The following is a 27,760-nucleotide window of genomic DNA, read 5'->3' on the forward strand; positions in this document are numbered from 1 at the left end:
AGCAATGTTACCCGATTCTCAGTATTCAGAGCCCTCAGGAAATGATTGGAGACTAACAAACTGAGAAAAGTTTCCTCAGACGTTTAGAGCTGCCTCTTTCCTCATTTTACAATTCAGTGGATTTTCTGCAGCAATGTAGTCGGGGTAGTTATGCAAATATATGCGATTCAGGACTCATTTCAGAATAAATAAACCTAAATTAAAATGAATGGGAAAAAACACCTATCAGAAACAGATAAAAAATGGCACACTCTTTTATTATTATTTATTTATTTATTTATTTATTTATGTATGTATCTATGTATCTTTTAAATTAAGGAGCAGGGAAGCACCCTGATTTTTTTGTTTGGTTTTGTTTTGGGCATAAGAGGAAAGGAAGTTTGAAAATTTCTGATTGGCTGCAGACAATACAAATTATCCTTTGGTGTAATTCCAGTATTATTATTATCACTGCAGAAAATCAAGCAATGTGATGAAGGAAACCCAAGGGAAACACATTTGATTTACTGAGCCTTGTTTTTTTTTTAATCACAGCTTGAAGAGGTTTAGGACTGCATTCCTGCTGCAACTCTGCTGCTTATCCCCAGTCACCTTGATGAGCCATGTAGAGAGGGGGTAGGAGGGGAGACCCTCCAATGAGAGATATTAACAGTGAAGCAGCTGAAATTAAACATGTGTTCCTGTTATTGGAAAGTAGGAGGGAAAGTTCTCTTTTTTTATGATGGGAGGAGAGTAAAGGAGCTTGGGGACTTTCTCCTACTTTCAAAACACCTTATGGAAATTAATTGGCTCAAAAATCCTTCAAGCCATTTGCATCAACCATCTGCTTATAGACATCTTCACACTTTAGGAGGGAAAGGTAGGATTGCACATAGATGATGACAATATATAATGCTTAATTAAATGAAGGTGTCTCGTGTTATAGTTACGACCACAGTGAGGCAGTCATCTTTTCTTAGGTATTTCGGTACACAAGGGGCTCTATAAAAAGGGTTAAGGATCCCATATGTTAGTATTTTTTTTCCACAGGAAACTGTATTTCACATGGGCTGCCATCTTGATTGGAAAGAAGAGAAGAAAACAGATTTGATTCTAGAAAGTAAAAGTCCTGGTAAGGAACAGGAAACTTAAGAGGGCACTTCCTACAACTACGTCTCTCACCAGCTACCCCAAGTCTCCATGAACAGCTTTTCAATTTCTACGAGCAGAAGCCCTAAGTATTAGTAGTAAGATAAACTCTATTCTCTAAAACTACTGGATCTATGGAAGTTATCGACAACAGTCTATCTACAATGTGAAATCAAACTAGGGTCATTCTCCAATCAACAGTTCTGTTTGTGGGAAAATAACAAGTTCAACAAAATCCCACATGCTCCATCCTGGTCCAAACTGTTTTTCAACATCAAACAGCTGTCCTTTGTGAACAGTGTCTGGCTTCGTTTTGTTCAATGTTATATATATCATAAAGAGTGATCAGATACAACATTTGACTTTGTGGCTGTAGAACTGCTCTCACAAAGGATACCTCGAGTAAGAGTGACACTGTACAAAGCCCATCTTGGATGGAGCATGACCTCTTTGAAAATGTTACCCATTGGGACAAACGCGTATGTGCATGTTTGTCACATCATGATATTTGCAAGATGGCAACATGATAAAATGCTGTCAATCTCTGCAGCAACAGTAGAAGATAAATGTTTTAAAATGACTGTGGCATGTCAGGAATTCAAAATGGGATGCTTTCCATGAACACTGAGTTTCTTGTCAAGTCTAAAAAACAGGCACATTTTAACAGTCTTATTTTTAGTGACTGGGATAAGAAACAGGTTTCATCAATGTTTTAGGGAAGAATTCTATTCAACAGAGTTCTTCTAAAAATAGTTTGGCCCCTACTTCAAATTTAAGAATACTTCTTTTATTAAGCTGTCTAGTTGATCCTTGAAACCTTGCAATTCTCATTTCTAATATAATTAAAATAAGTTTGCATATATGTGAATACATACATATGCAAAACATCACACTATTGACACTCTCCATATCTATACCCAATTCTGGCCTAATTTTTAGTTTGGACAAGTGTTAATGAAACATGATCCATCTTCAAACTTATAAAACAGCAGCTTCCTACCTTTAATTCTGAGCACATTTCCTTCAGAGTGTATACGACAATCTTGTTTAATTGGATTTATTTTTTCCACACTAGGCTCCACATGGCCTACTTTCCATTTTTTCTCAAGTCTTTGAGTGTTATTTGCAAATCATTTTTCTGGAATTTAATTTCAATGGTAGGTTGGTTTCATTTCAGGTTTTTTTATTGTTTTAATTTTATTTGCCAATTTGCCTTTAAATGCCCTTAAGCTAGAAGGTCGGGGCTGCACTGCACTTGCAGCTAAACGTGATGTAGAAGGCAAAATTTAATTTGAGTGTGTAGAAAGTTCTGTGAGAAGGAATATGGAATGATTACCTTGTTTTCTTATTTGTGTTTTCTAAAATAGTTATGTTTAAAAGGAAACGCCCCCACATTGGCCAAGATTTTAAGAAAAGGTAATGTCCTTGTAATCTGGCTGAGTTCAACCTTTGGTAATAGATAAATTCATTTTTACAAGTAATACAAATGACTTCAGATTTGGATTGTATCAGGCGGTCAGTTAGAGGATTCATATTTTTTGTGAGCTACAGAATTTAACCAGCAGTGTTCCAAATATGTGAGTTCATAGTTACCTGTAATATGTATTAATAGAACAAAAAATTGCTGTCTGAGTTTAGCACTGTCTCCCCAGTTAGTGACCAACTTGAAGGTAGGTCAGGTACAGACCAGTTACCTGTCTTTCAACTAGTGTGAGGGCAATCGATTGACCTTTTTTTGAAGGTTTAAAGAAAAAAATGATTCCTTTTGTGTGCGAATTTTGTCAATTCTTTTTGTGTTTTGCACATTATAGGTGATGGAGAATGACCCAGCAACAGAATACAACGATAAAAATCATACTGACCTTGAATGGGGTGGGGGATTGTGGGTAAAACACGCTCTAAAGGGGAAAAAATAGTAAGCATCATGGAGCATTTATATAGATAGATATAGATATATCTTACTCATGTTTAGCTACTGAATTATAAAACGATGGATTTTCATGCCTACGGGATCATATCATCTCCTGTAAAGCATTTGTCTGTCCTTCCAGCCAACACTAAATTATCAGAGAGCTATTAGTAAACTTTAACATCCCAAGTCTTTAAAAAAATTAGCCAGAATAGGGGATAACACCTTATTGTGGTAACCCTACAAACAGGATCCTGCCCTCCTCTGGAAAATCCACCAAGATTACAGATTTTGGGGGGTGTTGGTATTGAGGGTATTTAAATTAGTAGTGATCAAATTCAGGTCATGCATCTTGGCCCTGGTTCTGGGCTCTTTAACTTTTGACAGATGAACCTGTGGTAACTAAAGACTCCCTTCCTCCCTTTAAGCCCTACAGTTCATATCAGCTTTAGCCAAGCATCTAGAAAATTTATTTTGGTATATACTAATTCAATTTTTCCCTCAGATTTTTCCTTCCACATTACTGATATCAGTGCAAGAGTAATGCAAAGATACTAAGCTTCTTGGCATGATAAAATCTGATTTTTAGTCTTTTCCTTAACCCCACCCCCTTGTGATAATACAATCTCATCTTAAGTTTGATCACCAGTCAGATTTGCTTGATGACACATCCTGTTCAGTAGTAAGACGTGCTTTTCTTTTAAACACTAGAGTCTCAGCTTATGAGTCGCTCGCAGTCCCATCCCCAAACTACTGACCATAAATTGAACGTGCTGAAAGAGTTCAGGCTTTAAGGTATCCTCTATTTGTCTCATCAAAACCCAGGTTTAACTCTAAATCCTCCTCTGGGGCTCTTTCAGAAAGATAGAATGTTGCATTAGGGATAGGATGCATTACTTGCTACCCCCGAACCCTATAATGTAATGTAATCATAATACTTTTCTACATTCCTCCTAGCAGCTTGGTTAGATAAAGACCAGTGATAAATGAAAATCAACAAAAATCAAAACCATAAGAAGAAAAGCATATGTGCACATTCAAATCTGATCTGCCTGCCGTCTTGTGTCATAAGCTTAGAAGAGTAGATTTTGCCTGGAATTTGGGCACTCAATACATCTGGACACTAAGAAAACCCAGTCTCCTTGAAGAGTGAGCTTTCCTTTCTTGGATGAAAGGTGTGGCTTCAATGCCAAAGTTTTATAAGTGCATTAAGATGGTACAAGTCAATAATAGCACAGTGAAAAAATGTGTCTTAGTTACACAAGTGTCAAGAAGAAAAATGTTTTAAACCTCCACTGGTTATTTGGTATTAAGTTTCCAGCTTTGAAAATAAATAGCTAAACTGCCTTCAGCATTTATAGAGCAGTTGGAGACCACTGTCCCATATTATACTATATCTATCTTATTTTATTATTACAATTATTACTCAGACTGTTTAAATGACTCAGCTTAATATTTTCTCATCACACTGTTCACAGCTGGGTAAATGCACTCTGCCCTCATTTCGACAAGACCATTTATATTGCTAAACATCTCATCCACCCCCCTCTCATTGCCTCTTCAATGATTTCCCACCCTGTTATCATCATCTTAGCCCCATCACACCCCATTAGTTATTCTCGTTCTCTTAATTTCATCCTACTGGCTTATCATTTCTTAGATGCTTCCCCATCCTAGCTTTTTATCCTTATTCTTCCACCATAATTTCGCTGTATTTTGTAGTTTATGCCAGGGTTTATGCGCTCCTGTAAGAGTGTAAAGTGAAGTAAATACCACTTAAAATGAAAAAGAAATCTCCGACTTTTAACATTTAAACGTAGGGGAGAGCAGGAACCTTGGTGTTATGTGATCTGTCTTTTTCCTGCTAGTATTTGAGGAGGTCAACATAGCTTATCAATTGATTGGGAGGTTTTAAGAATAGAATGCAAGGTTTACCCCAATACGATCTGCTGTGGCTCTTGGTAAGTCTTAAATATGAGCTTTGGTTTCTTATCTGCTAAATGGGGTGGAGGGTGTTATTGGCTGATTCTGCTCGGACACCATAAAAAACAGTTAAGCTGGAGTTAACACTATGAAAGAAACCCCTCTGAATTAAAAGCACCTAAATGGCAAAAGCTGGGCTTGAGAGTAGGGTGTACAGAGAGAGGTAATTTATTAACTCAGATATGATTTTCTTTTATTTTCCAGTGGGTATTGGATATGGTCAGTGGTCTCTCTGGAAGTAGGTGTATTCAATGCCTACTCTTAAATCTAAAACTAGTCCTGGTGCCCATCTATTTCCTACTGTATCCACAGAGAGCCCGCATAAGGAGGGCTTTCAAACTACATGTGGATAGTGTTCAAATAGCTGCTCGAACTGCTTTATTACATGGCATCCAGTAGTAGCTGGTTAAGAGGCTTTGCCAAGTCTTAACTAGCGTCATCACGTGGTGTATATTTAAATGCTGGGCCCCAAAGGTAATAACTTAAAATGACTTCTAAAGAAGCAGGGAGGCCCTGATTTTAGGGGCTCTCTCCAGTGCTGGGTTGCTTAGGTTGTTCTTGAAATTTAAGCAAGTATAGGTTTACAGGTTAATGATCTTTTAAAATTAAAAAGAAAAATTTAAAACCTCCTACACACAGATGTGGTATGGCTCAGTGTAGATTTTTTTGTATTTTGATTCTTTTGTTCTCAGCAGCCTCAAAATACCTTATCGATCCACACATTTCTCTAAAGTAGAAGGTAACTGATCAGTAGGACTGTCTTTAACATGACGAATGCCTTCTTTTGACATGCCTATAGAGTCAAAAGCTGAGCAGTAGGCTGGACTCTCTGCTCAAAATCTCAATGTGCCAAAGGTGAACCAACGGTCTCACTAATCTAGTGGACTCAGGCTGGGGAGGGTTAATGGAAATGGAAGTGGGAGGTGGTGGAAGTAGTGTCCCTGGGTGGGAAGGAATATAACAATATTTATATTCAGTGAAAAAATATCATTAAGTGAAAGAAGGAGAAAGAAGTTAGATGTCTTTTCACCTCCAAACAACAAAAGATACATCTCCTAACATTTTCCCTACATATACAAAGCTAGATAATGTGTTGGTTTAGAGCCTGGACCCTGGAAGGAGATTACCCGAATTTAGATCCAAGCAGCCTTACTTAGTTGCACTAGTTACTTAACCTCTTTGAATAATGGAGAAATATGAGTGCCTAATAAGGCTGTGATGATGATTACGTGAGGTCACGTATGTTAAGTGTTCGGCACATGTGCAGAGTACCTTGTACATACTCACTTGATAAGAAGTGATGACGTTAAAATCATCTCCCTTATTCTTCCTCCCTACCTGTTGCTTTAAAAATAACTCAGTGCAAGCAATAAAACAAGATAAGGTTTCCTTTGCGGATGGCTTGCAGTCACCAGTGTGGATACATGGACTCTGTTATGCTACACGTGCTGACAATGGAATGTCTCTTGGCATCACCAGAAGTCCAAGTCTTCACCCATGTGACACATATTCCCGCATCTTACAAAAACTAAGGAGCGGAATCCTTGACTGTATACATTGTACCATGGATTAATGTGTACAGAAAAATGATATAATGTAACACTTTGCCAAGGATGAAAAAAAGATATAAAAGGCGTTACTTGGATATGTAGGCTAAGGGAATGGATCCTTAATAAACAGAATACTAGAATGTATGGAAGACAAGACAAATGAGAAAGGAATGCTTCCATTGGCTTAGGAAAAATGACTATGAATACAAGGTATTCTTGCACTCTCATTCAATTATTTTGACACATTTTTAAATTTTTTTTTTTTTGCGGTATGTGGGCCTCTCACCGTTGTGGCCTCTCCCGTTGTGGAGCGCAGGCCCCGGACGCGCAGGCTCAGTGGCCATGGCTCACGGGCCCAGCCGCTCCGCGGCATGTGGGATCTTCCCGGACCGGGGCACGAACCCGTGTCCCCTGCATCGGCAGGCGAACTCCCAACCACTGCGCCACCAGGGAAGCCCCCATTTTGACCCCTTTGAAGATAATATTTGAATAGAGAGTGAAGAAGCATATGTATGCACGTGGTGGAGGACAAGATGTATCAGTGACCGCAAACTGACACTGTAGAAAGTCAGCACGTCACTGCGGTGGACATGGAAAATGTGCTGATGCACCAGTGAAGATGGATAATCATGAACTCTTCAGGGGCTCCGGCTCTGGGTTTCTGCCTGCTGCTGCCTCTGGCTGGCAGCAGCTCACCAGCTGTCTCGTCTGCTTTGGACTGGCTGGGTCAGCAGAGCATCCCGCTGCCCACATAGTGCTCTCTGTCACGGGTGCTGGCTACGGCCGCCCCTCCCAAGCATCTCTCCCCTCCTGACCCTGTTCTGTGGAAAAGTACCGCCACCAGCAGTGTCTTCCTTCTTCCCAATAAACCCATCTACTTTGAATCTAAGTGATAGGCAATCTGTTCACACATGTACTTTCTTTTTCTTCATTTTTTTCTCTTCCTCTCCCTTGTGTGTGCTCTCCTCCCCACCTTTTACCTGTGTAAATTGGTTACCATAGAGCCTTATTCTTAAAGATCCAGCTATGAAGGCTGTAACAACACATCTCCCAAACCCAAACCATGGTGGCAAGGCAGCTGTGGTGGAATTGCCATTCCTGTTACACAACGAGCAGAGCTTCCTCCTTAAAGTGTCGAAGAAATAGGACGACAGTAGATTTGCTAATGTTTGACAATTTTAATAGCTTCTTTTCCCCTCAAAGCCCAGTGACCTTTTGTGTTCTATTCTTCTGTAGGTATGACACTCCCTAACTTTCCCATCAGGTGGGAAATCAATTCTAAGCCGAACTCTGAGGCCTGTGCTTCCTCTCCTGTGCCTGCTGCGGTGTGCAGAGCTGGTGCCAGTGCGGGCTGCCTCGAAGAGGGCCCACCGAAGGAGCACATCACTCATCATGGCCCTGTACTCTTCTCATAGGTATAATGAGGGTAACTTCTATGAAATCATCAAGGGCAATATGACCATGATCTACCTGCCCAATTTCTTGATTCTTAGTTTACGAACAGAAGTTCTCTAAGAGTCTTGACATTTCTTAGTCTTACTGGGTTGAGTACTTTAAGTGGACTTTTGTGAATAGGACCATGGTATTTCAGGGCTTGAGATTACCTTTCCTCACCACCAGCAGACCAGCAGTATCTCTATTATCTTTGACCTAGTCCACGCTCTTCCTCTCCTCCTCGAATGTTTCCTTTTCCCCTCTTCCTCCCTTTCTCTCTCTCTCTCTCTGTCTCTTTCTTTCTTTCATACTTGTGAAAAATAGGCTATCATAGAGCCTATTCCATCCTTCTATCCTTCCCCATCCTCTCTCTCAGTCTACAGGTATCATTGTATTTATTATTTGAAAAATATCATTAGCACAGTCCTTTTTCTGGGTGGGATAACAAGAAAAGGAAATTTGCATACTTTTATGCAAATTTATAGTGGCTCGCTTTCTCTAACTAATCCAATTATCCCATTTTCACTTTTCCAATCCCTACAAAACCTCTTGTTAAGCGTATGTTCTACTTAATCAGCTCACCTTAGATTTGTCGGAATCTCAAATTCATAGTTGAGGCTATTTCCCCCCCTATTTATGGAATCCCTAATGTCAGGAATGAAACAGGTAAGTACATTTCTTAATAAATATCTTCTCAAGTGTTTTGAGATATCGACGTCTCTAGCTTAAGTAAAGAACACTGATGTTTGGTCTTTGGAGACAAGTAAACAGGGATATGAATTTTAAACTTCATATTGATGCAGCATTTGTAGCATAGCTGTATCCCATCACACGTACAGATGGAAGTCAACGGGCGTTATGAATGAGAAACTGAAGGCCAAATTTAGAATAGTTTGTGGTGGTTTTTTTTAATAAGTGGATTGGATCTTGAGCAGTTGTAAAATGGCTTTAATACTACGTTTCGAGGGAAGTATCACTTAAATTGATTTTTCTCCTAAAAACTTTTCTCTTGAAGGCTCATCTAAACTGAATAAAGCAAGATGGAGACATTTATCCTGGTCATAGTATTTCTAAATTTTCCAATTCAGCCTGTGCAGAAAAACAAACTCCTAGTGGCTTATTATTTCAAAATAATAATAAATTTGTTGGACTTTCTCTTTTAGTCCAAATGAACTGTCTAGCCCAGCACATGCTAACACTTTTGTTTGTTTTACTTATTCTGATAAACATTTTCCTATTCTAAGTGTCATCATCTCCCCTGATCTCACCCATCGTACTTCTGTTTCTCAGGAGGCATTTGATTCTGTGCTCATAGCTGCCAGACCAACAAGGCAGGGGGTCAGGTATCTGACTACAACATGCTGCTCAAGGGAAAGGCTCTAAGGTGGGCTTTCTTATTAATACTAATAACTTAAAATCACTTGTCCTTCCTTAGTCTGCCTTGAGGACCTTTTTTGGTCTTCAGAAGAAGCAGCTTTGGTCCTCTCTCTCACCATCCCATCTCTCTTCCAAAAATATAGCAGACAAGTAATGTTTCCTGCTGTCACATGGAAACCTTTCTGCAATGTTTTTCCTCCGTTAGATTTTCTATTATGTTTTAATCAGTCATTCCACTCTTCCTCTTGTGTTGTTAAAAATACACTTTCTTTTTACAGCCTCTCCCTTCTCCCAGCACCTTATCCATCCTCACTGAATATTTCTCCCTCAATCACTCCCATCACTGCCATTTTTTAAGTGCCATCCACTTTCCACGATCTTACACCATCTCTGTTCCTTAAAGAGACCATCACCAAAGAGATTTTTGTTCTCTGAATATTCTTACAGTTTAACCAACCAGGGAAAAAAAAAACAACAACAACTAAACTAAAAAAACAAACAAAAAAACAAGGCAGTTATCAAACGTACACCAGGGAATAGAGAGGAGAGGTATTCACTTGTAAATCTCATTTTACACAGAGGGATTGTGAACCTGTGTTTTTGTTTCAGTGGCTATACACTGATTTTTGTTTAAGTTTACCTTTAAAAGATATGGGAATGATTTTCGAGTTTTCCACAGGAGAACTCCATCAACTTGGTCTCCCAGGCAGCTCCCTGCATTGGCATACTTACTGAAAAGTACGAGGCTGGCATTGGTGACCCCCAGATTGTTGGCAGCCACGCAGGTGTAGTTGCCATAGTGCTCTTCAGTGACGTTGGTCACCGTCAGGGAGGACTGGCCCTCCGTGCTCTTAATCTCAAGGCCATTGGCACTGTTTATCCTGAGGGTTCAAAGACAGAAGAGTAAAGAGAAACACTGATGACGATTTGGTATAGTAATTTCTTTTTCATCATTATATTGGCGAAAAAGGAGAGAAAGGAAGTAGGTAGAGCTTGTTACTGCTCAATTCCTCATTTTAATCATGCAATCCCATAGTATCAGAATCAAAGTCCATTGATGGAGAAGACTCGGGAATGGATGAGTTTCATCAGGCTTTGGTTTCTGCTCTAGGAAAGAAAGACACTCAGGTGGACACTACCCCCCGAACCACCTGCCTCACCCTATGCACGCAACCTGAGTGCTTTGGGGTTCAGTTTAAGAGCTACAGCCCTGGGGCTTCCCTGGTGGCGCAGTGGTTGAGAGTCCGCCTGCTGATGCAGGGGACACGGGTTCGTGCCCCGGTCTGGGAAGATCCCACATGCCGCGGAGCGGCTGGGCCCGTGAGCCATGGCCGCTGAGCCTGCACGTCCAGAGCCTGTGCCCCGCAATGGGAGAGGTCACAACAGTGAGAGGCCCGCGTAGCGCAAAAAAAAAAAAAAAAGGATCTACAGCTCCAAAGCACTTGGTAAAAAACCTTGGAAAATGAAGAGTCTAATCGGATAGGCCTACCTAATTACAGCCGGACTTGGCTTTGTCATTACGGCTTCTGGTTTCCCTTGTTGAGCAGGGGAGACCTGGCGGAGCAGTGGAGGTGCAGCAGGTTTGGTACATACCTGGTGTCGTCCCGGTACCACTCAAAGTCAGGTGCAGGCACTGCCGAGGCCTCACATTTGAGAGAAGCTTTCCGCCCGGTGGTGGCTTCGTTGCTCTTGGATTCTGTGATAGTGGGAGGATCTGTAGGAAGGACAGACACACAGTTTACATGAACTTTGGACAGTGCTCCAGAATTTCCACACAAGAAGGAATTAGAAAGGACAATTTGATTGCAGAGAGGCAGGACAGGAATGGTCTTAAAGCTCCATTTACCAGAATTATGTGATCCGCTGAACAGGACGGATCACTAGAAAACTAAATAGAAATAAGAGATTAATGAAACTGTAGACTTGGTTTACTTAAACGGGACACTTAATGGGGCTTTATGGAAATGAAATCTAGGATATCTTTTTCCCTCTCCCAATAGACCATCCGTTATTCCAATCATAGGTTATAATGCTTGCATAGTTTTATTGCTTTTCATAAATTGAGTGGTAATACTAAAGGACTTGGGATTTTAAGTGTATAATTTGAGCATTTTTTTCTTTTTCACCGTCATCGTTATCATTATTATTATTGTTACCTTTGGAGATGGCAGTAAGAAATCTGATGAAAATAATAGGGCACTAAAGTCCTCTCAGCCCAGGCTTAGCCTGATATTGTTGCAGGAATCCAAGAAAACAAACTAATGTCAGATGATTGCTATACTTTTTTCCCTCCTCTGTGTTCCCTTACTGCTACGACCCAGGTCAATTTTGCTTTTATGTGTGAGGGTGCAGTTTGAAGTCTATCGTAGTGCATAAACACCTTCCTGGGGTACCAGTCTTCTGCTCTCTCTGGCAGTTGTGCACTTGATTTTTTTCTGCTTAGGACTGAGTCTATAAAACTGTAATGGGCTTGAAATGAGCTCAGAAACACATTCTAATTTGCCATGATTCTTTCAAACAATCCCATGGAAAGTGGAACAAGTGTTTACAGGTCCACAGGACTGAGCAACGATGATAAACTTGAGCTTTTGGCTTGATGATGCTGTGTTTGTGCAGGTTATGGATCCTCAAGGAGAAAAAGACTTCTGTCCAAAGGTTATTTGCCAGAAAACAGCAACTTGGCTGTGTGTACATGGACAAAATAGACCCAAACCATCTGTTTATATTTTATAAAGGAAAAAGCTTATTTAGGTAAATTAGTGAACTCTAATATACAAAATTCATTGACATCTCTGCTCTTCAGCACCTGGTTCAGCTCACTTATTTTCAGGTTTTTGTCTTCATATTCAGAAGCTATTTTCCACGTTTTCTACCTGTAGAAGACCTGGATCCTCTTAGTTAAAAAGGATGTACAAAAGCATCATCAGGTTAGTCTGCAATTTTCTCCCCCATTTAATTTTCACATCAGCTTGGACATCTTTAAATCACTGTCACAGAGAAGAGGAGTTAGAGGACATTTGGATAACACCACCAGCCCACGTGTAAACATGTGCCAGAGTGGGCGGTTGTTTTGCTTTAGGCTTAGGTGCTCATTTTTATTTAGACAGAAAAAGGCAACAAGATGAGTGGAAAGAACCCTCGACTGGAAGCCAGGAGCGCTGGAATTTAGTTTCTGTTTGGTTGTGTGGACTTCCCATCACACACTTTATCTTTCTGAGCTTTGGTTTTATTATCTATAAAATGAAGGAACCACACATTAACGATCTACATAGCATCCCTTCCAACTTAAAAAATACCAATTCTAGGGGACTTCCCTGGCAGTCCAGTGGGTAAGACTCCGTGCTTCCACTGCAGGGGCCACGGGTTCATTCCCTGGTCAGGGAAGTAAGATCCCGCATGCCTCACTGTGTGTCCACCCCCCATAAAAAAAAACCCACACCAAACCAATTCTAGTCAAAATGGCCCATTCTTCACAAATGGGCAGTTAGTAGCATTAGGACCCAAGTGTATTTTTATACCCATAACTCCTTTAGCCCTTAACCCTTAAATTGCTAAATTCAAAATTGTAACTCATTTATCTAATACATGGGTTGGGAGTCAGGATTAGAAGTCAGAAACAGCACACCATAGGTCTGCTTTTGACTCTTAACCAGAATTGTGGCCTGGACAAGTGTCCGTACCAGTTTGAGCTTTTTCTTTCTCATCCTTTAAAAGAAGAAGTTAGCCTAAAATGATCACCAAGTTTCCATTTAAAATCCTTTCATTCTATGATTGGTTATATAGATCGTTAGAGCACATTAGTTCAATGGTTAATGCAATGATTAGTGGTAGTGGTGTGGATGGGGGAGATACTTGTATAGAGTATGGGGTATGGAGTAGAGGTTAAGAACTTGGATTTAAAGTTTGATAGACCTGAGCTCAAATCCAGTCTATGTCCTTCACTATCATTCATCATTAGAGAGCTCAGTACTTTGTCTAGAGTCACACTGTCTCAATTTCCTCATCTATAAAATGCTGGAACCAGAGTCAGGGAGGTCCATTTGGAGACTGCTGAAGGAACCCAGAGACAGCCTGCACTAGGTCTTTGATAAAGAGGCTGGAAGGGAATGTACAGATTTGAGATGGAGAGATATGAGCCTCAGAATTGACAAGATTAGATGTGAACAGTGAGGGAAAGAAGGAGGAGTGTCAAGGATCCCACCCATGTTTCCAGCGTGGGCATCTAAGTGATGCCATCCACCGAATAAATGTTAGTTTCCCATCTTCACCTCTTCACTGTATTAGGCTAGGCTCTTAAACTGCCAATGACTCTACAATCTGTATCATGTTGGCCAGAGTGATGATCTTGCTTGTGATTCAATTGGTTTGTTCAATTCGTAAAATGAGTTTTAAACAGTGTTCGTGAGTTTCTGGAGCTGCATGCTTAAGACTGATAAATCCTTAATGATAACTACCACTTGGCTAAACCAGGTCCAATCTGGGCCAGACTCCACATTTTCCATCACCTCTACTTCTGGAGCTCATAGTTGGGGCACCTCAACATAATAATCCATGGTGGAGGTCTTCTAGCTCTTCCGCCATGGGACCAGGAACACAAGTCCCAGCTGTACAGTTTTATGGACGAGTTCTTCCTCACTCTAGATGTTTCCTTCTATGTGGTGGGAGCTTATTTATTAAACCTCCTTGCTCTGGAACCCAGGGGGTGATATTTTTTAACATTCTTTATTTAAACTATATTTTATCTGATATGAGTATTGCTACTCCAGCTTACTTTTGATTTCCATTGGCATGGAATATCTTTTTCCATCCAGGGGGTGATTTTTCTAACTGAAAATTTAGGGAAGAGCAAACTTGGTTTGTTTGCTTCATCTCTCCCCTTTCTTCCTCCTGGGATCAAACTTCTTTTGGGGAGCAGAGGTTCTCCTCTGCTTCTCCACACTGATGTCTTACGTGGGCTCTTTCCTTCCTGCTCTCATGTGGGCAGGCCTGGCCCCGTCCAGGGCTGTCATGATTGGGAAGGTAGGTTGGCCACACTAAGCTGCTACCTCTAACCATCTTGATCTCTAACAATGGGGGCAACTGGGCCTCGTGTATGTCTCCTTTACTTATTTCTCATTTTGTTCAGAACCTGAATAACTAAGTAGTACTATTTATTAGCGCCTCAGAGATGACAGCATGGGAAGGATGACAGTGAACTAGGGTTGAACACTTTCAAATGCATTGATCTTGGGGCAGGATGACACTGGTCAATTACAAAGGCCAAACACTTGCTCCTCTCCTTGAAAATCTGGGAAGTTTCTCGTACCAAGGTATAGTCACAGATAATGATAAATGTATGAAGAGTTCGTTATTTCCAGTACTTCTCAAATGACACAGTGGTGCAGGTCTGTTCCACAGCTTCTTGGAATGAACATTTCAAAATTCATTTGTAATGAATTCTGCATAGGTGAGGCTAAGAAAAGTTATTACAAATCATATTGTGGCATGCCTAGTAGAGTTAAAATAATAGATGCCCTTGCTCCAAATATGGTTATAATTAAAATGTGGCTTAATAAAAATGCTGTACAGAGGTCCATTGTTATTCTTTACGTGACTTTGCAATAGCTTACAATTGTCAGAGGACTCTTCCAGTTCTTATTACTTTAAAATTCTGGGTTCTGAAAATATTAAGGGCTTTCTTCTTATATCACCAATAATAAGACTCTTTCAATTAGACTGAATAGGATAACAATGACAGTGGCCTAGCAAACAGAATATCATTCATTTAATCTTCCTAATGTTTGGAATAATAGTACAAAGGAAAAAATTCTTAATAAAAGATTCAATATATAGACATTTACCATGTGTCAGCACTCTACTAGGCTTTATTTATTCTTTTCATCCAAACGGTAACCCTAGGAAACAAGGATTATTAACCCCATATTATGAATGAGAAGACAGATTTGCAGAGGGTTAGTAAATTGTGCAAATTCACATAGCCAGCATTTGATGGAGTCTATATTGGAACCCATGTTCTGAAGCCCATGCTCTGACTCTCCCTGTGTTTCCACTTGAGTGAGTTCCTTCAGAGAGAAATTAATTCCTAATAAGGAAAAACAACATTTAGGGGAGTATGCTGGTAGTTTAAAAGGCAAATGTTACGTATTTCTGCAATTAAAAGGTACCCAAGATGGCACAACATGCACTGGCATAGTGGATATGAATCCATATTAGAAATCAGGAGATGTGGGTTCAATTTCTGCCTGTGCCACTTAGGTTGTCACCTCCTGAAGGTGACATGTTAACTTCTTGGAGTCCCTCACCTTTGAATGTAGGTGATAAGGCCTGCCTACCTGTCTCACAGTTTTGATGTAAAGATCAAATGAAATCTCATATATCAGAGCACATTTAACACCTGAAGTGATTACATTTATTATTTTTATTACGATTACTCACATGGTATCTTGGAAGGAAAGAGGGCTTTGGGATTAGACCTGGGCAGAGTTTCAACTCTCCCACTCACAGGTTCTTTGATTTTGTGGCAGAGAATGCTTACATTCTCTGGGCTTTGTTTTTGTCCTCTGCACAGAGATGATTTGATTATCTCCTGGGTTAGTGTGTGATGGTGGACTGATGGGGTGGAGTCAGAGGACACCAACAATAAGAAAGGCATTGTATCCAGAGAAGTTAAAAACAATAATAAACCTAACAAAAAGTTGTCTTTTTAAAAAAAAATCACCATGTACCAGCAATACTAAACCAAACATACCAAACAATGTCAGTGATAAAGTAAATACTCCTTCTACTGGGGCAGGCCGGGCCCCATATGCCTCTTTCCTTGGTTGGCCACTGTTGGTGTGATGATTACCGTGAATCATACAAAATTTCTAATAGAGTCTTGGTACTCTGGAGATACTCAGAAAATGATGGTTCTTGTACACATTGCAAAGTTATAGTAGCAAATCGCAGTACTCTGGATTCTTATTGAATAGTTCCTCTGATGATCCCATAATAGATTCATAAACATTAGCTTGTGTCTTTATTGATATCATCAATAAAGATGTAAGAGTAAACTAAAGGTTGGCATGGAGAATGGAGAGGTGTAGTCATGAATAGTTAGAGAACGTAGCCAGTTTGGTTCCATATTGAGCCATTATTTTCCTCAAGGTGATTTTAGGTGATTTTGGAATCAAAGTATTGAAGAGTCCAGTTAAAATACAGTAATATTATCTGGAGAGGACGGATGTCTCCAGTCCCAACTGTGGAATCTATGGTAGGTAACCTCTGCTTCCTCTAAATAAATGGCTCTCAAATGTAAGGGCAAGCTTTAGAAATGCCAGAGTCCCATGTCCCCCAGCCTATATGTTGGGTTGGTTAGCTCTGGACACCAGGGTGGAGGCAGAGCTGAGTTGAAAGGGAGATGAGAAGAGGAAAAAAAGTAATAAAGCGTGACAATGTGAACCTAGTTGGAGAGAGAGCTGTGGGAAAGCTGAAGACAGAAATATTAGCTGGTCAGTGGGGTTTGGGGGCAGGCTTGAGAGCTGGGGGCAGCTTTTGAGAAGAATTTCTCCAGGAATAGGAAAAGTGTCCAGTATAAGAAGAGTCCAAATAAAATTAAGTCCTGAACACTTACTATGCACTAGACATTATTCTTGGGATACTGGACACTAGAAAGAGACAAACCCAGAAGTAGCTACTTTTAATGCACTGTGAGAACTGAAATTGAGGGATTACACCTAGAACCTGTAAATGAAAGGACACTTGTCCGTAGGGCTGGAATCTGGAAGAAATTAGCAACTATCCTGTGAGATACAAGAAAACATAAGTCCTGCCTATTGTACAAAATTTTACTAAGCTTATTTAGTTGAAGAGACTTCGGGTCAATAATTTAGCTTCTGTAAGCTCCAGGACATCCTACCACTTAGAAAATAGATTTTTCATGTCAAATGGCTATGCACAGTGCTTAGACCAACTGTGGAGAAGGATTACCCAAGAGAAATAAAAAGGAGAGACTGTAGAATCCAGCTTGTAAGCTAAACAGGAAGAACTGTTCTGTCTCTCTTGTTTACTGCTCTAGCTTCTCAGTGCCCTGGGACAAATATCTGTTGGCAAATGAGTAAATGAGTCAATGAGATGCTAGCAGGAGAAAATAACTAGCACTGGGATTTTTTTTTTTTTTTTAGTGGTATTGTGGATCTGTTCATTATGATAATCTATTCAGCCATTAATTATCTTAGCCATCCTGATCCCTTGACCTAATTCCAAACCTTGTGTCTTGAAAAGGAAGAGGAATCAGATTAAATAATGGGGCATTTTCATAGTAGGCAGGCTTATATGAAGTGACAAACTGGAAATTTCTCAGTTTGCATGAGCTTTGCTAGCCAGACCTGGTTCTATAATTTAATCTTGGAGACTTCATCTACTTAATACAATTACATTTAAGTAGGGTGAATTGTTTGAATAGGACAACAGGTGCAATGGCTAGTTGTTTTAATATAATAGAAACAAAGCTTATGAAGTGTTGATAAAAAGGTGATTCCAAAGGACATTGATTTAGAACATGCTTCCTGATTTGTGACATATATCAATTTGCAAAGTTTGGAGAAATGTTACAAGAGCAGAGTTTATCTGTTAGTCTTTCACCTATTCATTCAGTAAACATTTACTGAGCAATTTTTACAAGGTCAGGTATGTGTTAGATGCTGCTGGTTAGGACAGACTGGCTGACTAAGCTCATTATAGTTTTCTATGTAATTTGTTATGACATGTCATTTTAGAATCTTGAGTCTCTGTCCATATTCTTCTGTGGTTCACTCATCGCGAGGAAAAGCTCACATTTTTATACAAGGCTTTTCTTGAAAATTATCAGTATTTTCTTCTGTTCTAAGTTACACTTTGGGGACAGTCAAGAAGGAACAACGTCAGAATAATTGTGCTAATAATAATAGGACCCAGGCGGCTGGCTTTGATCTTGGGAGCCATCTGCAATGCAGACCGCTTTGATGTTTCACACAATGGAAGCATAAATATTTTCTATGTACTCCATGATTGGACTTTCAGAAATCTAATGAAGATGAAGGTCGATTGAGAGAAAATAAAATCTTAACTCCGAAAGTCAAAGAAGAGGTGGTAGATGATGGCATGGCTGTGTGTACATTAAAAAGGCTAATTAACCTAATTATAAACTTATATAAACACCGAGAGAAATTGCCTTTCACGTGAAAAAAAGCTCCTAAAGCATTTTGTAACACTGGGATCATTAACGTCTCTGAAACACACCCAGAACTGGAAAAGAATAGTAATACTGGCATTTCAAAACTCTATTACTTAAAAAATCGCACTTCAGGATAAAAGCACTTCAGATCTCATCGAATGCATCCCCTTGTTCTTGGAAATGAGTGCCCTAAATGCTACAGCAGAATCCTATCTGTTAGATTCTTCTAGGTCGGGTGTGAAGGGGATTTCCCTTCCTGTTTCAGAAGGCTGCCAGGCTGGAGCAAGGCCACAGGAAATAGTGCAGTCCAGCACTGACCGGGGCACTTAAGGCAAGTTTCTTCAGCTCTTTGAACCTCAGTTTCCAAATATTTAAAGTCAGACTAAAGATGATCTCATGAGTTTACTGGGAGGATTAAATGACAAATGTAAATCCCTTAATCAGTGCTGCACATAGTAGGTACTAAGAATTGAAAACTTCTCTTTCTCTTTCTCCTGAGGGCATGGGCTTTAGAATCAAACAGGCTGGAGTTTGCATGCCTTTTCTTTTTTCTTTCTTTTTTTTTTTTTTGCTGTACGCGGGCCTCTCACTGCTGTGGTCTCTCCCGTTGCGGAGCACAGGCTCCAGACACACAGGCTCAGCGGCCATGGCTCACGGGCCCAGCCGCTCCGCGGCATGTGGGATCTTCCCGGACCGGGGCACGAACCTGTGTCCCCTGCATCGGCAGGCGGACTCTCAACCACTGCACCACCAGGGAAGCCCCTGCATGCCTTTTCTTACTCTTGCTTTCTGTGTCACTTTGGAAAGGCAATTATACCTCCTAGGGCTCTCGTGTTTCAAACTTTAAAATGCAGTCAATTATATCTACCTTGCTAGGGACTTTATACAGTATCACTGGCACACAGTTTAACTGCATGGAAGGCTTAAGATAACGGAAAGTAACTTACCACCATCCAAAGCATATTTTCAAATATGGGTTAAGATGTATGTGCATGTGTGTCTGTGTGCCTTTGTGCATGTGTGTATGTATGTTATATGTGCATACGTGAGTATATGTATATGTGTGGAGTGTGTATTTGTGTGTGTATTTGTGTTAAACACACAGGAAGGAAGAACTGTCAGGACATCCTTTTATCCCTGTCACTAGCCACAATTATGTGATGTGGAACTTGAATTTGAATGATGTGGACAGTCACTCCTCACTGAACAGGGTAAATGAATTCTCTTTATTCCTTTGCTGGGTGACACATCATATGGATCCGCCCCCGCCCCCCCCATCCTTTTGAACTACATCTAAGGATCCTTTCATCTGAGAAGTTCAAAGTTTGCCCACTTACCGATGTATCTTAGTGAAATCTTCCCTTCTAATGCCCATACTTTGGGACAAATAGATAACCAATATTAACTTATCAGGTATCCCTCGTAGCCACCAGGGACACATGGTATCTGACCACAGTGGCTTAAATTTGTTCTCAAGGCCAGTTAGTTCAATAGCAGAGGATAAAATATGGTCTTGAATTATTCTCTTCTGACAAACAATACATTAAGGTGGAAATTCCAATTAAAGTGGTTATGAATTGTTGTTTTTTCCAAAGTGGTATGACCTTGGTCTCCACAAAGACTAGAAGAGTGGTTGCCTAAAGTGCTAGTGCCGTCTGCTCATGTTTTCTTAATTCTGTAGTCTAAGTAACAGACAGAGTGTATTGTTAAATGCATTATAGGTTATATTTAGAGTTGGTACAGTTGATTTATCAAATTCAAAGGCCAAGTCCTGCCCTTGGATATGTCCAATGTACAAATGTGCATCCCTGACTAGAGTAGCATCCGCTTGAAATGCAATGTTCTTTTTTTTTTTTTTTTTTTTTTTAAGGTACACGGGCCTCTCACTGCCGCGGCCTCTCCTGTTGCGGAGCACAGGCTCCAGACGCGCAGGCTCAGCGGCCATGGGTCACGGGCCCAGCCGCTCCGCGGCATGTGGGATCTTCCCGGACCAGGGCACGAACCCGTGTCCCCTGCATCAGCAGGCGGACTCTCAACCACTGCGCCACCAGGGAAGTCCTGCAATGTTCTTTTGATATAGGCTCTTTAGAGCTCACTGGAGGTGGAGGTGGGCCCTGGGCACATGGCACCTGCTGGCTCCTGCCATACTCACAGTTCACAGTGACCTTGACTTGTTTGACATCCGCCGAGGAGACCTCATTGGCAGCTTTGCACTCATATTTGCCTGACTGCTCCCTGGTGATGCCGAGGATCTCCAGATATTCTTCTTCTCCTTCAAATTCTCTTCCTGTAAAACAGAGGTTTGCATGATTTTTTTTAAGTTTAAAATATGCAGGAGATCACCTCTTTTTTTCTTTTTAGAAGCAATAAATCCACGTGGCTTTTCAATAATTTGACAATGTTCTTTGTCTGAGGTCAGGTTCTATAGAAGCAGACTCCAAGACAAAAAGTCATTTGAAAATGATTAAGGAAGGAAATGTTCTCAGGAAAAACTGGTAGGGGAGTGGGAAAATGGGATCTGGCAGAGAAAGGAGCCATGCTGGGGTGCAACACCAGGTCTCATCCCACAGATGGTAACTCAGCTCAATCCCTCAGGGAGCTCTGGGCGCAGCACAGGTCCCACTTCAAAGTTGTGCTGACCAAGAATCAAGAAGCTGGAGTGTTTATACATCACGCTCATCCGTCACTGGCTAAAGGTTTAGAGCAAAGTGGGAGTCACGGCGAGGGGTATGCAAGTTGTAAAGGGCTCAGAAGGGCAACCATTGAAGTGCTGAATCATCGATTAGACCATGCTTCAAAGCACTCTTTGAACTAAAGTTGTTATTAGGACACGTGGCTTCCCTTCGAGAAACTGTCACTCTTCTCCCCCAGATTATGTGGAATTCTCTTCACGAAGGTCATGTTCGAAACCCTGTCTTATAGTTATGCTTTCCTTGTTCAGTGTCAAACTACATCATCAATGAGACTTTCAGGCCTTGGACCAGATCCAAGAGATTGTGTTGCTGATGGCGCATTTTGTCACGTGGGAGGGCTAGGGAGCTCAATATGATTGGCTTAACCACTTGGGAATAGGGGTCTGGAGGCCTTTTTAGAAAGTTGCACAAAAATGTCTCCATTTTCATAAAGAAATGTCAAGATAGGCAGGCTTGTTTAATCCCCCTGATTAAAAGTCTTTATTTCTGGAGAGAGAGAGAGAGAGAGAGAGAGAGAGAGAGAGGAAATGAAGGCATGGAGGTGGAGAGTCGGGGGGAGAAAAAGGGGAAAGAGAAAGTGAAGAGGAAAGGGGACTGAGCAGGAAAGAACTTGGCCAGAAAGGCCTATAGACATCAGCTAAATTCAACTTCCCTCACCCTCAAGTTACAAACCCCACTGCTGTTGGGTTAGGACAGAGCAGCTGGAAGGGTGCTAAATAACACAGTCCTGCCACCATGAAGAAAACTTGCTCCTGGTCATCCTATACTAAATGGTACCAATTAATAGCTCTGTTCGCATGCCACAAGCTGTTTTCCTTTTCTGGAAATTGCCTGATGGCCAAATCAACATAACAGCCAGCCAGCACAGAGACACATTCACTGCCTAAATATGTCAGCTCAGTCTGTTAACTAGGCTCCCAATAGAACCTAGGGCCTCTTTGATAACATTCTGTAACGCAACTGTCAGGAATACTCCAAGCTTCAAGTCTGTTAATTGTCACTAACACTGGTTTGAGGAAACTCTGAAATCCCAACAACAAAAAGGCAATAGTTATAATTATTTGGTTTGGAGTCCTGCACATTATCTAGCACATGCCTCTACTGAAAACTTTTTAGAATTAGTCTGTAAGGGTAGAGCTGCATATTATTTACAATAGGCCATCTTATTTCCTGCCTGTGTTTTCACCTTTTTTCTTCTCCACACTCATGCGAGGAGTCAGACCTAACTTCTCATGCCACAGAAGTAGAATGTGGTAGGAAAGAAAACAGACATCTTAGAAAGGGTAATAGTCCACTTTACTGGGTTAGCTGGGAAGAATTTGGACTTGGAGAAGAAAAAAAGATTTTTCCAGCATACTTACAACTATGAACTGAGGGTCATGCTGACTAAAGGATGCTAAGAATCTTCTAGCTAAATATAAATACCCTGAAGACAAATGGCAACATTGACAACTGCCGGCCAAAATAGGATAAAGCTCATTAAAAATCTGGAGTGCAAAGGTGGGATTTACAGTAAGACAGCATTATTGATTTTGAGAATAATGGTGGATTATGATGAAAAAAGAGTAAAAGATGAGTTCAGAATGGTTTAGGATTTCTGCCCTGCCCTGTTCCTTCATCCATCAACTTTATTCCTAGGTAGGTAGAGCATTGTTAGTAGAAGAAAGGCAGAAGGAGTATAGTCTTCTTAGAGGTGGCTAATGATACTGAATTCTTTTCACTTCCCATGAAATACCTAGAAATTCTGGGTAATGGATCCCTACCTTGCATTTTGAATTTCTAAAAGGTATAAACCAGTTCCAGGCATGGGAATGATGATTTTTAGCAACGACCAAAGCCCTACCCATTTGGGAAGCTGGCACCTGTGAGAGTAGACATTAAGATGAACTAGAGAAAATAAAGTAATATTTATTGGGTTTGGGACCTCGGTTCTTACATGAATACCAATGTAGGTATTCATCGTTTCATTTTTTCCCAATAAGAAGATAATAAAACAAATCATCATGGGATGAATTTTCAATCTCATGTCTCTAGGAAGAATTTCCCCCAATACTACATGGGGATGAAGGGGGAGTTTTCCATTAAATGCCCCACCCATAAGGCAGAAAGGTCATTTTTGTTTCTCCCATGCTAGCTCTCCCGCACTCTGATGGCCACCTTTATCTCCAGCATACAATGTGCACAGTTGGTTCACTAAAGCAGGAGAGTTTCAAGATGCAAACCAAATATAGGTAAAAGAGACTATCCGGTCTTCCCTCATTCAACAGTCTTGACAAAAATGTAAAATATTAAACCATACCTCTGGGCCCTTGTCATTCTTCCTTTATCTCTTGGACCCTTCATTTGAAACTCTTATCCTGGCACAAGAAGTGCCAAGAAGCTAGTCTATTTTTCTTGCACCCACAGGAGACTTTACTCATGACACATTATCTCCCCTGGTTCACTTGAGCATTTCTCATTAATCCACAGTGATTTGAGAGGAAAGGGATACTTTTGTGTTGCTAGAAAGTCAAAGAACCAGACTATAAATTCCTCGGGGACTGTGTCTTACAATATCCCCGTGCACAGCACAGGGTTTGGCACAGATTCATTACTCAACAAATGTTTGTTGAGTTAGCTGAACTGAATTAAGAAACACAAGCAAAAACTAGAGTCAGATTCAACACATCATCTAGCTTAAGAGAACCAAGTATTGAAAGGTACTTTCTGTACCTTCTGTTCTTTCTGTAATAGAAGCTGGCGTATAAATCCATTCCCTTTTAATGATCCTAACAAAATACCCTTTTACTGGGGAAGGAAGGGTGTGCTGAGTACTCTGCTGTGGAAATGCTGGGCGGGGCATCTCTGGCCATGTCCTGAGAATGTATCTGCTATGCAGATTTATTATTTCAGGAAAAGGTGTACAGACACCAGCATAGCCCCAGGTGGAAATGGGCACAACGCCATTCCTTTCATCTGATCAACTGCAGTTTCTTGTTTCAAGGCATGGAATACACCACGTTCATCTTGAGTTGCAGAATTTTAAAATGCATTCAGGTCCTCTTGCTCCTCTCCCTTGGCCCCCATGTATCTGTCCACAGCAGGGCACCTGTTCTCCATTCTTTCAGTTCCCTCTGGCTAGCTGTTCTCAACCCAGGGGTCCTGTCACCATCTCCCTATATTCTCTCAAGAGAAGACTCTTAGGCCAGAATCTGACATTCAACCTGTTGGTAAATTCTCTGGTGGCTTAAACCTGTATGGCTAACATGGGCCCTTCTCTTGTTCCTATCTGTTATTTTCTGCCCTTGTTTAAATGTTTACCTGAAATGCAAATTTCAATATTTTGGTATTTTAAACATCTCAACCTGTTTCCACAAGCTTGCTCATGTCGCCGAGTGTTATATTTGTTCTGGGATCTAGTGTTTAGTTTAAATCTCCCTTTGCTTACTGTGCTTTTGTGTCTCCTGGGAATATTCAGCTACCAGGCTAAATAATTTCTCACCCTCCTCAGTGTATGAACATTTCAAACTCTTCACATAATTAACATATCGCCTCTTAGCCACTGTTTACTCAAGTTCTACATATTAGTTCTTTTAATATTTCTTCATAAGTCAGAAAGAAGGGCCTCGAGCTGGTGGCAAGAGGAAAGTGTTCTCTTCTGTGTTCCCTGATGTAGAGGCAAATCAGCCAGGAATAACGCCAATTAAAGTATGCCAGGTGCCACCTTCTGAGTACAGTGCCTTCAGAGGACCGTGCTTTGGTGAAACCTGCAGAGTTCACATCCAAGATGTCGATTTATTAAGATTTCCAAGGTTAACTAGGCATCTGGAAGCAAACAGCCATTTGAAATTAAATACCTTTCCTTCGCGTCTCTCTCTCTCTTTCTCCCATTCTCTCCTTCTTCCTCCTCCTCTCTCTCTCTCTCCCACTGCCGCCTCCTTCCCCCAATCACAGGCATACATACAAACAGCTATTGATTTACAAATAACCATTCACTCTAACTTTTAGGAAACAACATGTCAATTCACTAACACCCAAATATTTGCTCACTAAACACAGCAGGCTTATTCTTGAAAATTCTCCAGGGTATGATATCCAACACCCTATTTGGAATAAAAAAAAAAAAAAAGACTGCTACCCTAATAATCATTATGATATCTGTCCTTCTTTTCCTTTATGTGAGATACAGGAAATGAAATTTAGAAAACTTGTTAAATTTGAGTGTTTTATGACTTTAAAGTAGAATTCCAAGGATTCTTATATATTAGGAAATGGATGAAGCATTTTATTTTTTCTCCACTATTCTGAGAAGAGTCTTATAATGTCTTTGTAGATCATCCTTTTACAGAAGGGAACATAAGTTTTAAACAGGGTTGACATTCCCTTTACTCACCTAAATTTGAAAATTTTATAAGTGACTGTAAACACATTGGCTATAAATACAAACACATATACAGATGAATGAAAAGCAAAGAAGTGGCACTTGTCTTGTAGGGTATATATGTATGTATGTGTGTGTTTGTGAGTCTGTGGTCGGAAAGGCGGGTGAAGAGGGTGAGAAGAAGCCAGCTATGAACTTCTACATCTAAAAATAAAAGAAAAAAGGATCGCAAATCAATGATGCCATTTGAAGTTTCCTATGCTAACTTCAAATACTGTAACAAGTTTCTGTTCTTACAGTACATTTCATGTTTTCGTTCTTTTTTTTTTTTATCCTAAGGACATACTCACCTGTTGCTGTTTTTGCTTTCCCTACTTTTTTTGCACATCACGTTCTGTACAGACATGCTAAAAAAAGGAAGAGAGAAAGAAACACAAGAAATCTAGAAAAAAATACTTGTGATGAGGTTCTCTTTATATTTCCAACCATGTCTCTCTCTAGATCCTTTGAAGTTTTTGTTTCTCGGTGTCATATCCCACCTGAGAGACCCTTTAGTGTTTGACAACATTTCTGTCCAAAAGTGGAAACCGCTTCTAATCCCCACCTCTCATCACCCGTCAAGGGATGGGTGAAGAGTGGTAAAAGATCCATGATTGAAAGAAGGAAGGAGTAGGCAGTGGACACAGTTGTCAGAGCAGCAATCACAGGAGAATAAGGAGACACAGGGGAGAGTAATGTATTGAAGAGAATGAGGGGGAAAAATCTGAGAGAAGTGATACAATGAGGATGATTATAAGGAAGAGTTAGAAGAATAGAAATGAAAGAATAGAGAATTCTCTAGAGACAGAGGCATTTGACTATTAAGATATTTGAGCCTACATGGAAGGGAGGGGGTTGGTTACTCTGCTGTAGAAATGTTCCCTATTTGAATAGTAAGACACAACAGGGTGTGGATTATGCAAATTGGCCCCATGCCTTCTGTAGCCCCAAAAGGGTGTAGTTAGTACCCAGAAATCAGAGGCAAGCGCAATGCCAGGAAGGATTCACAACTGGCTTTGGCTCTATGAATGAATATGGGCCAAATGAAGAATGTCCTGGCATCCAGAAAGATCCAATTCATTACGGTTTGTGTTTTTGCTTTCACATGCAAAAAGGCAGCTAGCTGACATAGCTTGAGCTCTCGGCATCCAACTGGAAGCTGCCATCCACACATCCTCTTCAGTCCTGGGCCATGGCATTTTGTTATTGTACTCATACTTAACCATTATCCCCTACTTGGTGTCAGTTTTCAGAAACTGTTCTGCCCTTGTAGATGCTGGGTTTGGAATCAAGATCCCCTATGTTTAGTTCTCTGAAGGGGAACTCTATTGATGACAGCTAACCTTCCACTGTAGGGACCACATCTGGTTTTGCTCATCATTGTACCCCTAGTGCACAGCATGATGCTGGATGCTGGAGTGCTCAAGAAATTTTGCAGAGGAAGGGTGGAAGGAGCTACCACTTAATAAACACACACTCGGTACTTTGCTAAATGACTCAGACATTATCTTATTTAATTCACAATACCATTAAGATGAGGAATCCAGGTTTAGAGAGGACCTTTAAGGAACTTGCCTGAGTTTATAAAGATATTAAGGAAGAGCAGAGGTTTAAACCAGGTCTGTTGACTTTTGGAGCCCATTTTCCCAACTAGGCATGACTATTTTTATTATTAGAGATTCTAGTTAGCTGAATTCTTAGCTCTCAGAATCTGCTCTATTTCTGTCTTCTGAGTATACATGTGAGGTAGAGAATGGGACACTTCGGGAATTTCCAAAACAGTGTAGCTCAGTTATACATAAAGAAGGTAAAAAAGGCAGCCTTCAGCTTTTATAAGATTTGTCTATTTAACTTCCTCATCAAGAGAAATAAATAAAGCAATACATGAGAAAAAAGCTGGTATTTAAAAGTTTAGACTCACTCATTTTTTTATACAGGTCCCTCCAAAAGCAATATAAAATGATGGTTGCACATGAATGCCAACAAACAGCAAAGGAGCTACAGGAACAGTGTAGAATGCACTTCTATTAGGAAAGACTTACTGGGAGGAGTGAAATTTCAGGAAGTTGAAAAACACAAGTGGAGAGAATCAGA

At 40.5% G+C, this 27,760-nt stretch overlaps 1 protein-coding gene across 1 annotated transcript in view; it reads right to left on the bottom strand.

Annotated features, from left to right (window-relative positions):
• LSAMP (limbic system associated membrane protein) overlaps positions 1–27,760 on the bottom strand; it is a 654,527-nt gene that overhangs the window by 25,007 nt on the left and 601,760 nt on the right. The window contains exons 4-6 of the mRNA XM_081235871.1: positions 20,727–20,861; positions 10,975–11,095; positions 10,114–10,262 (exon numbers count right to left, since the gene is read on the bottom strand). Of these exons, the coding sequence (XP_081091997.1) occupies positions 10,114–10,262; positions 10,975–11,095; positions 20,727–20,861 (405 nt within the window). The remainder of the gene's footprint in view (positions 1–10,113; positions 10,263–10,974; positions 11,096–20,726; positions 20,862–27,760) is intronic.

This window comes from Mesoplodon bidens (assembly GCF_964165515.1).
Source record: "Mesoplodon bidens genome assembly, chromosome: 5".
NCBI lineage: Eukaryota > Metazoa > Chordata > Mammalia > Artiodactyla > Ziphiidae > Mesoplodon > Mesoplodon bidens.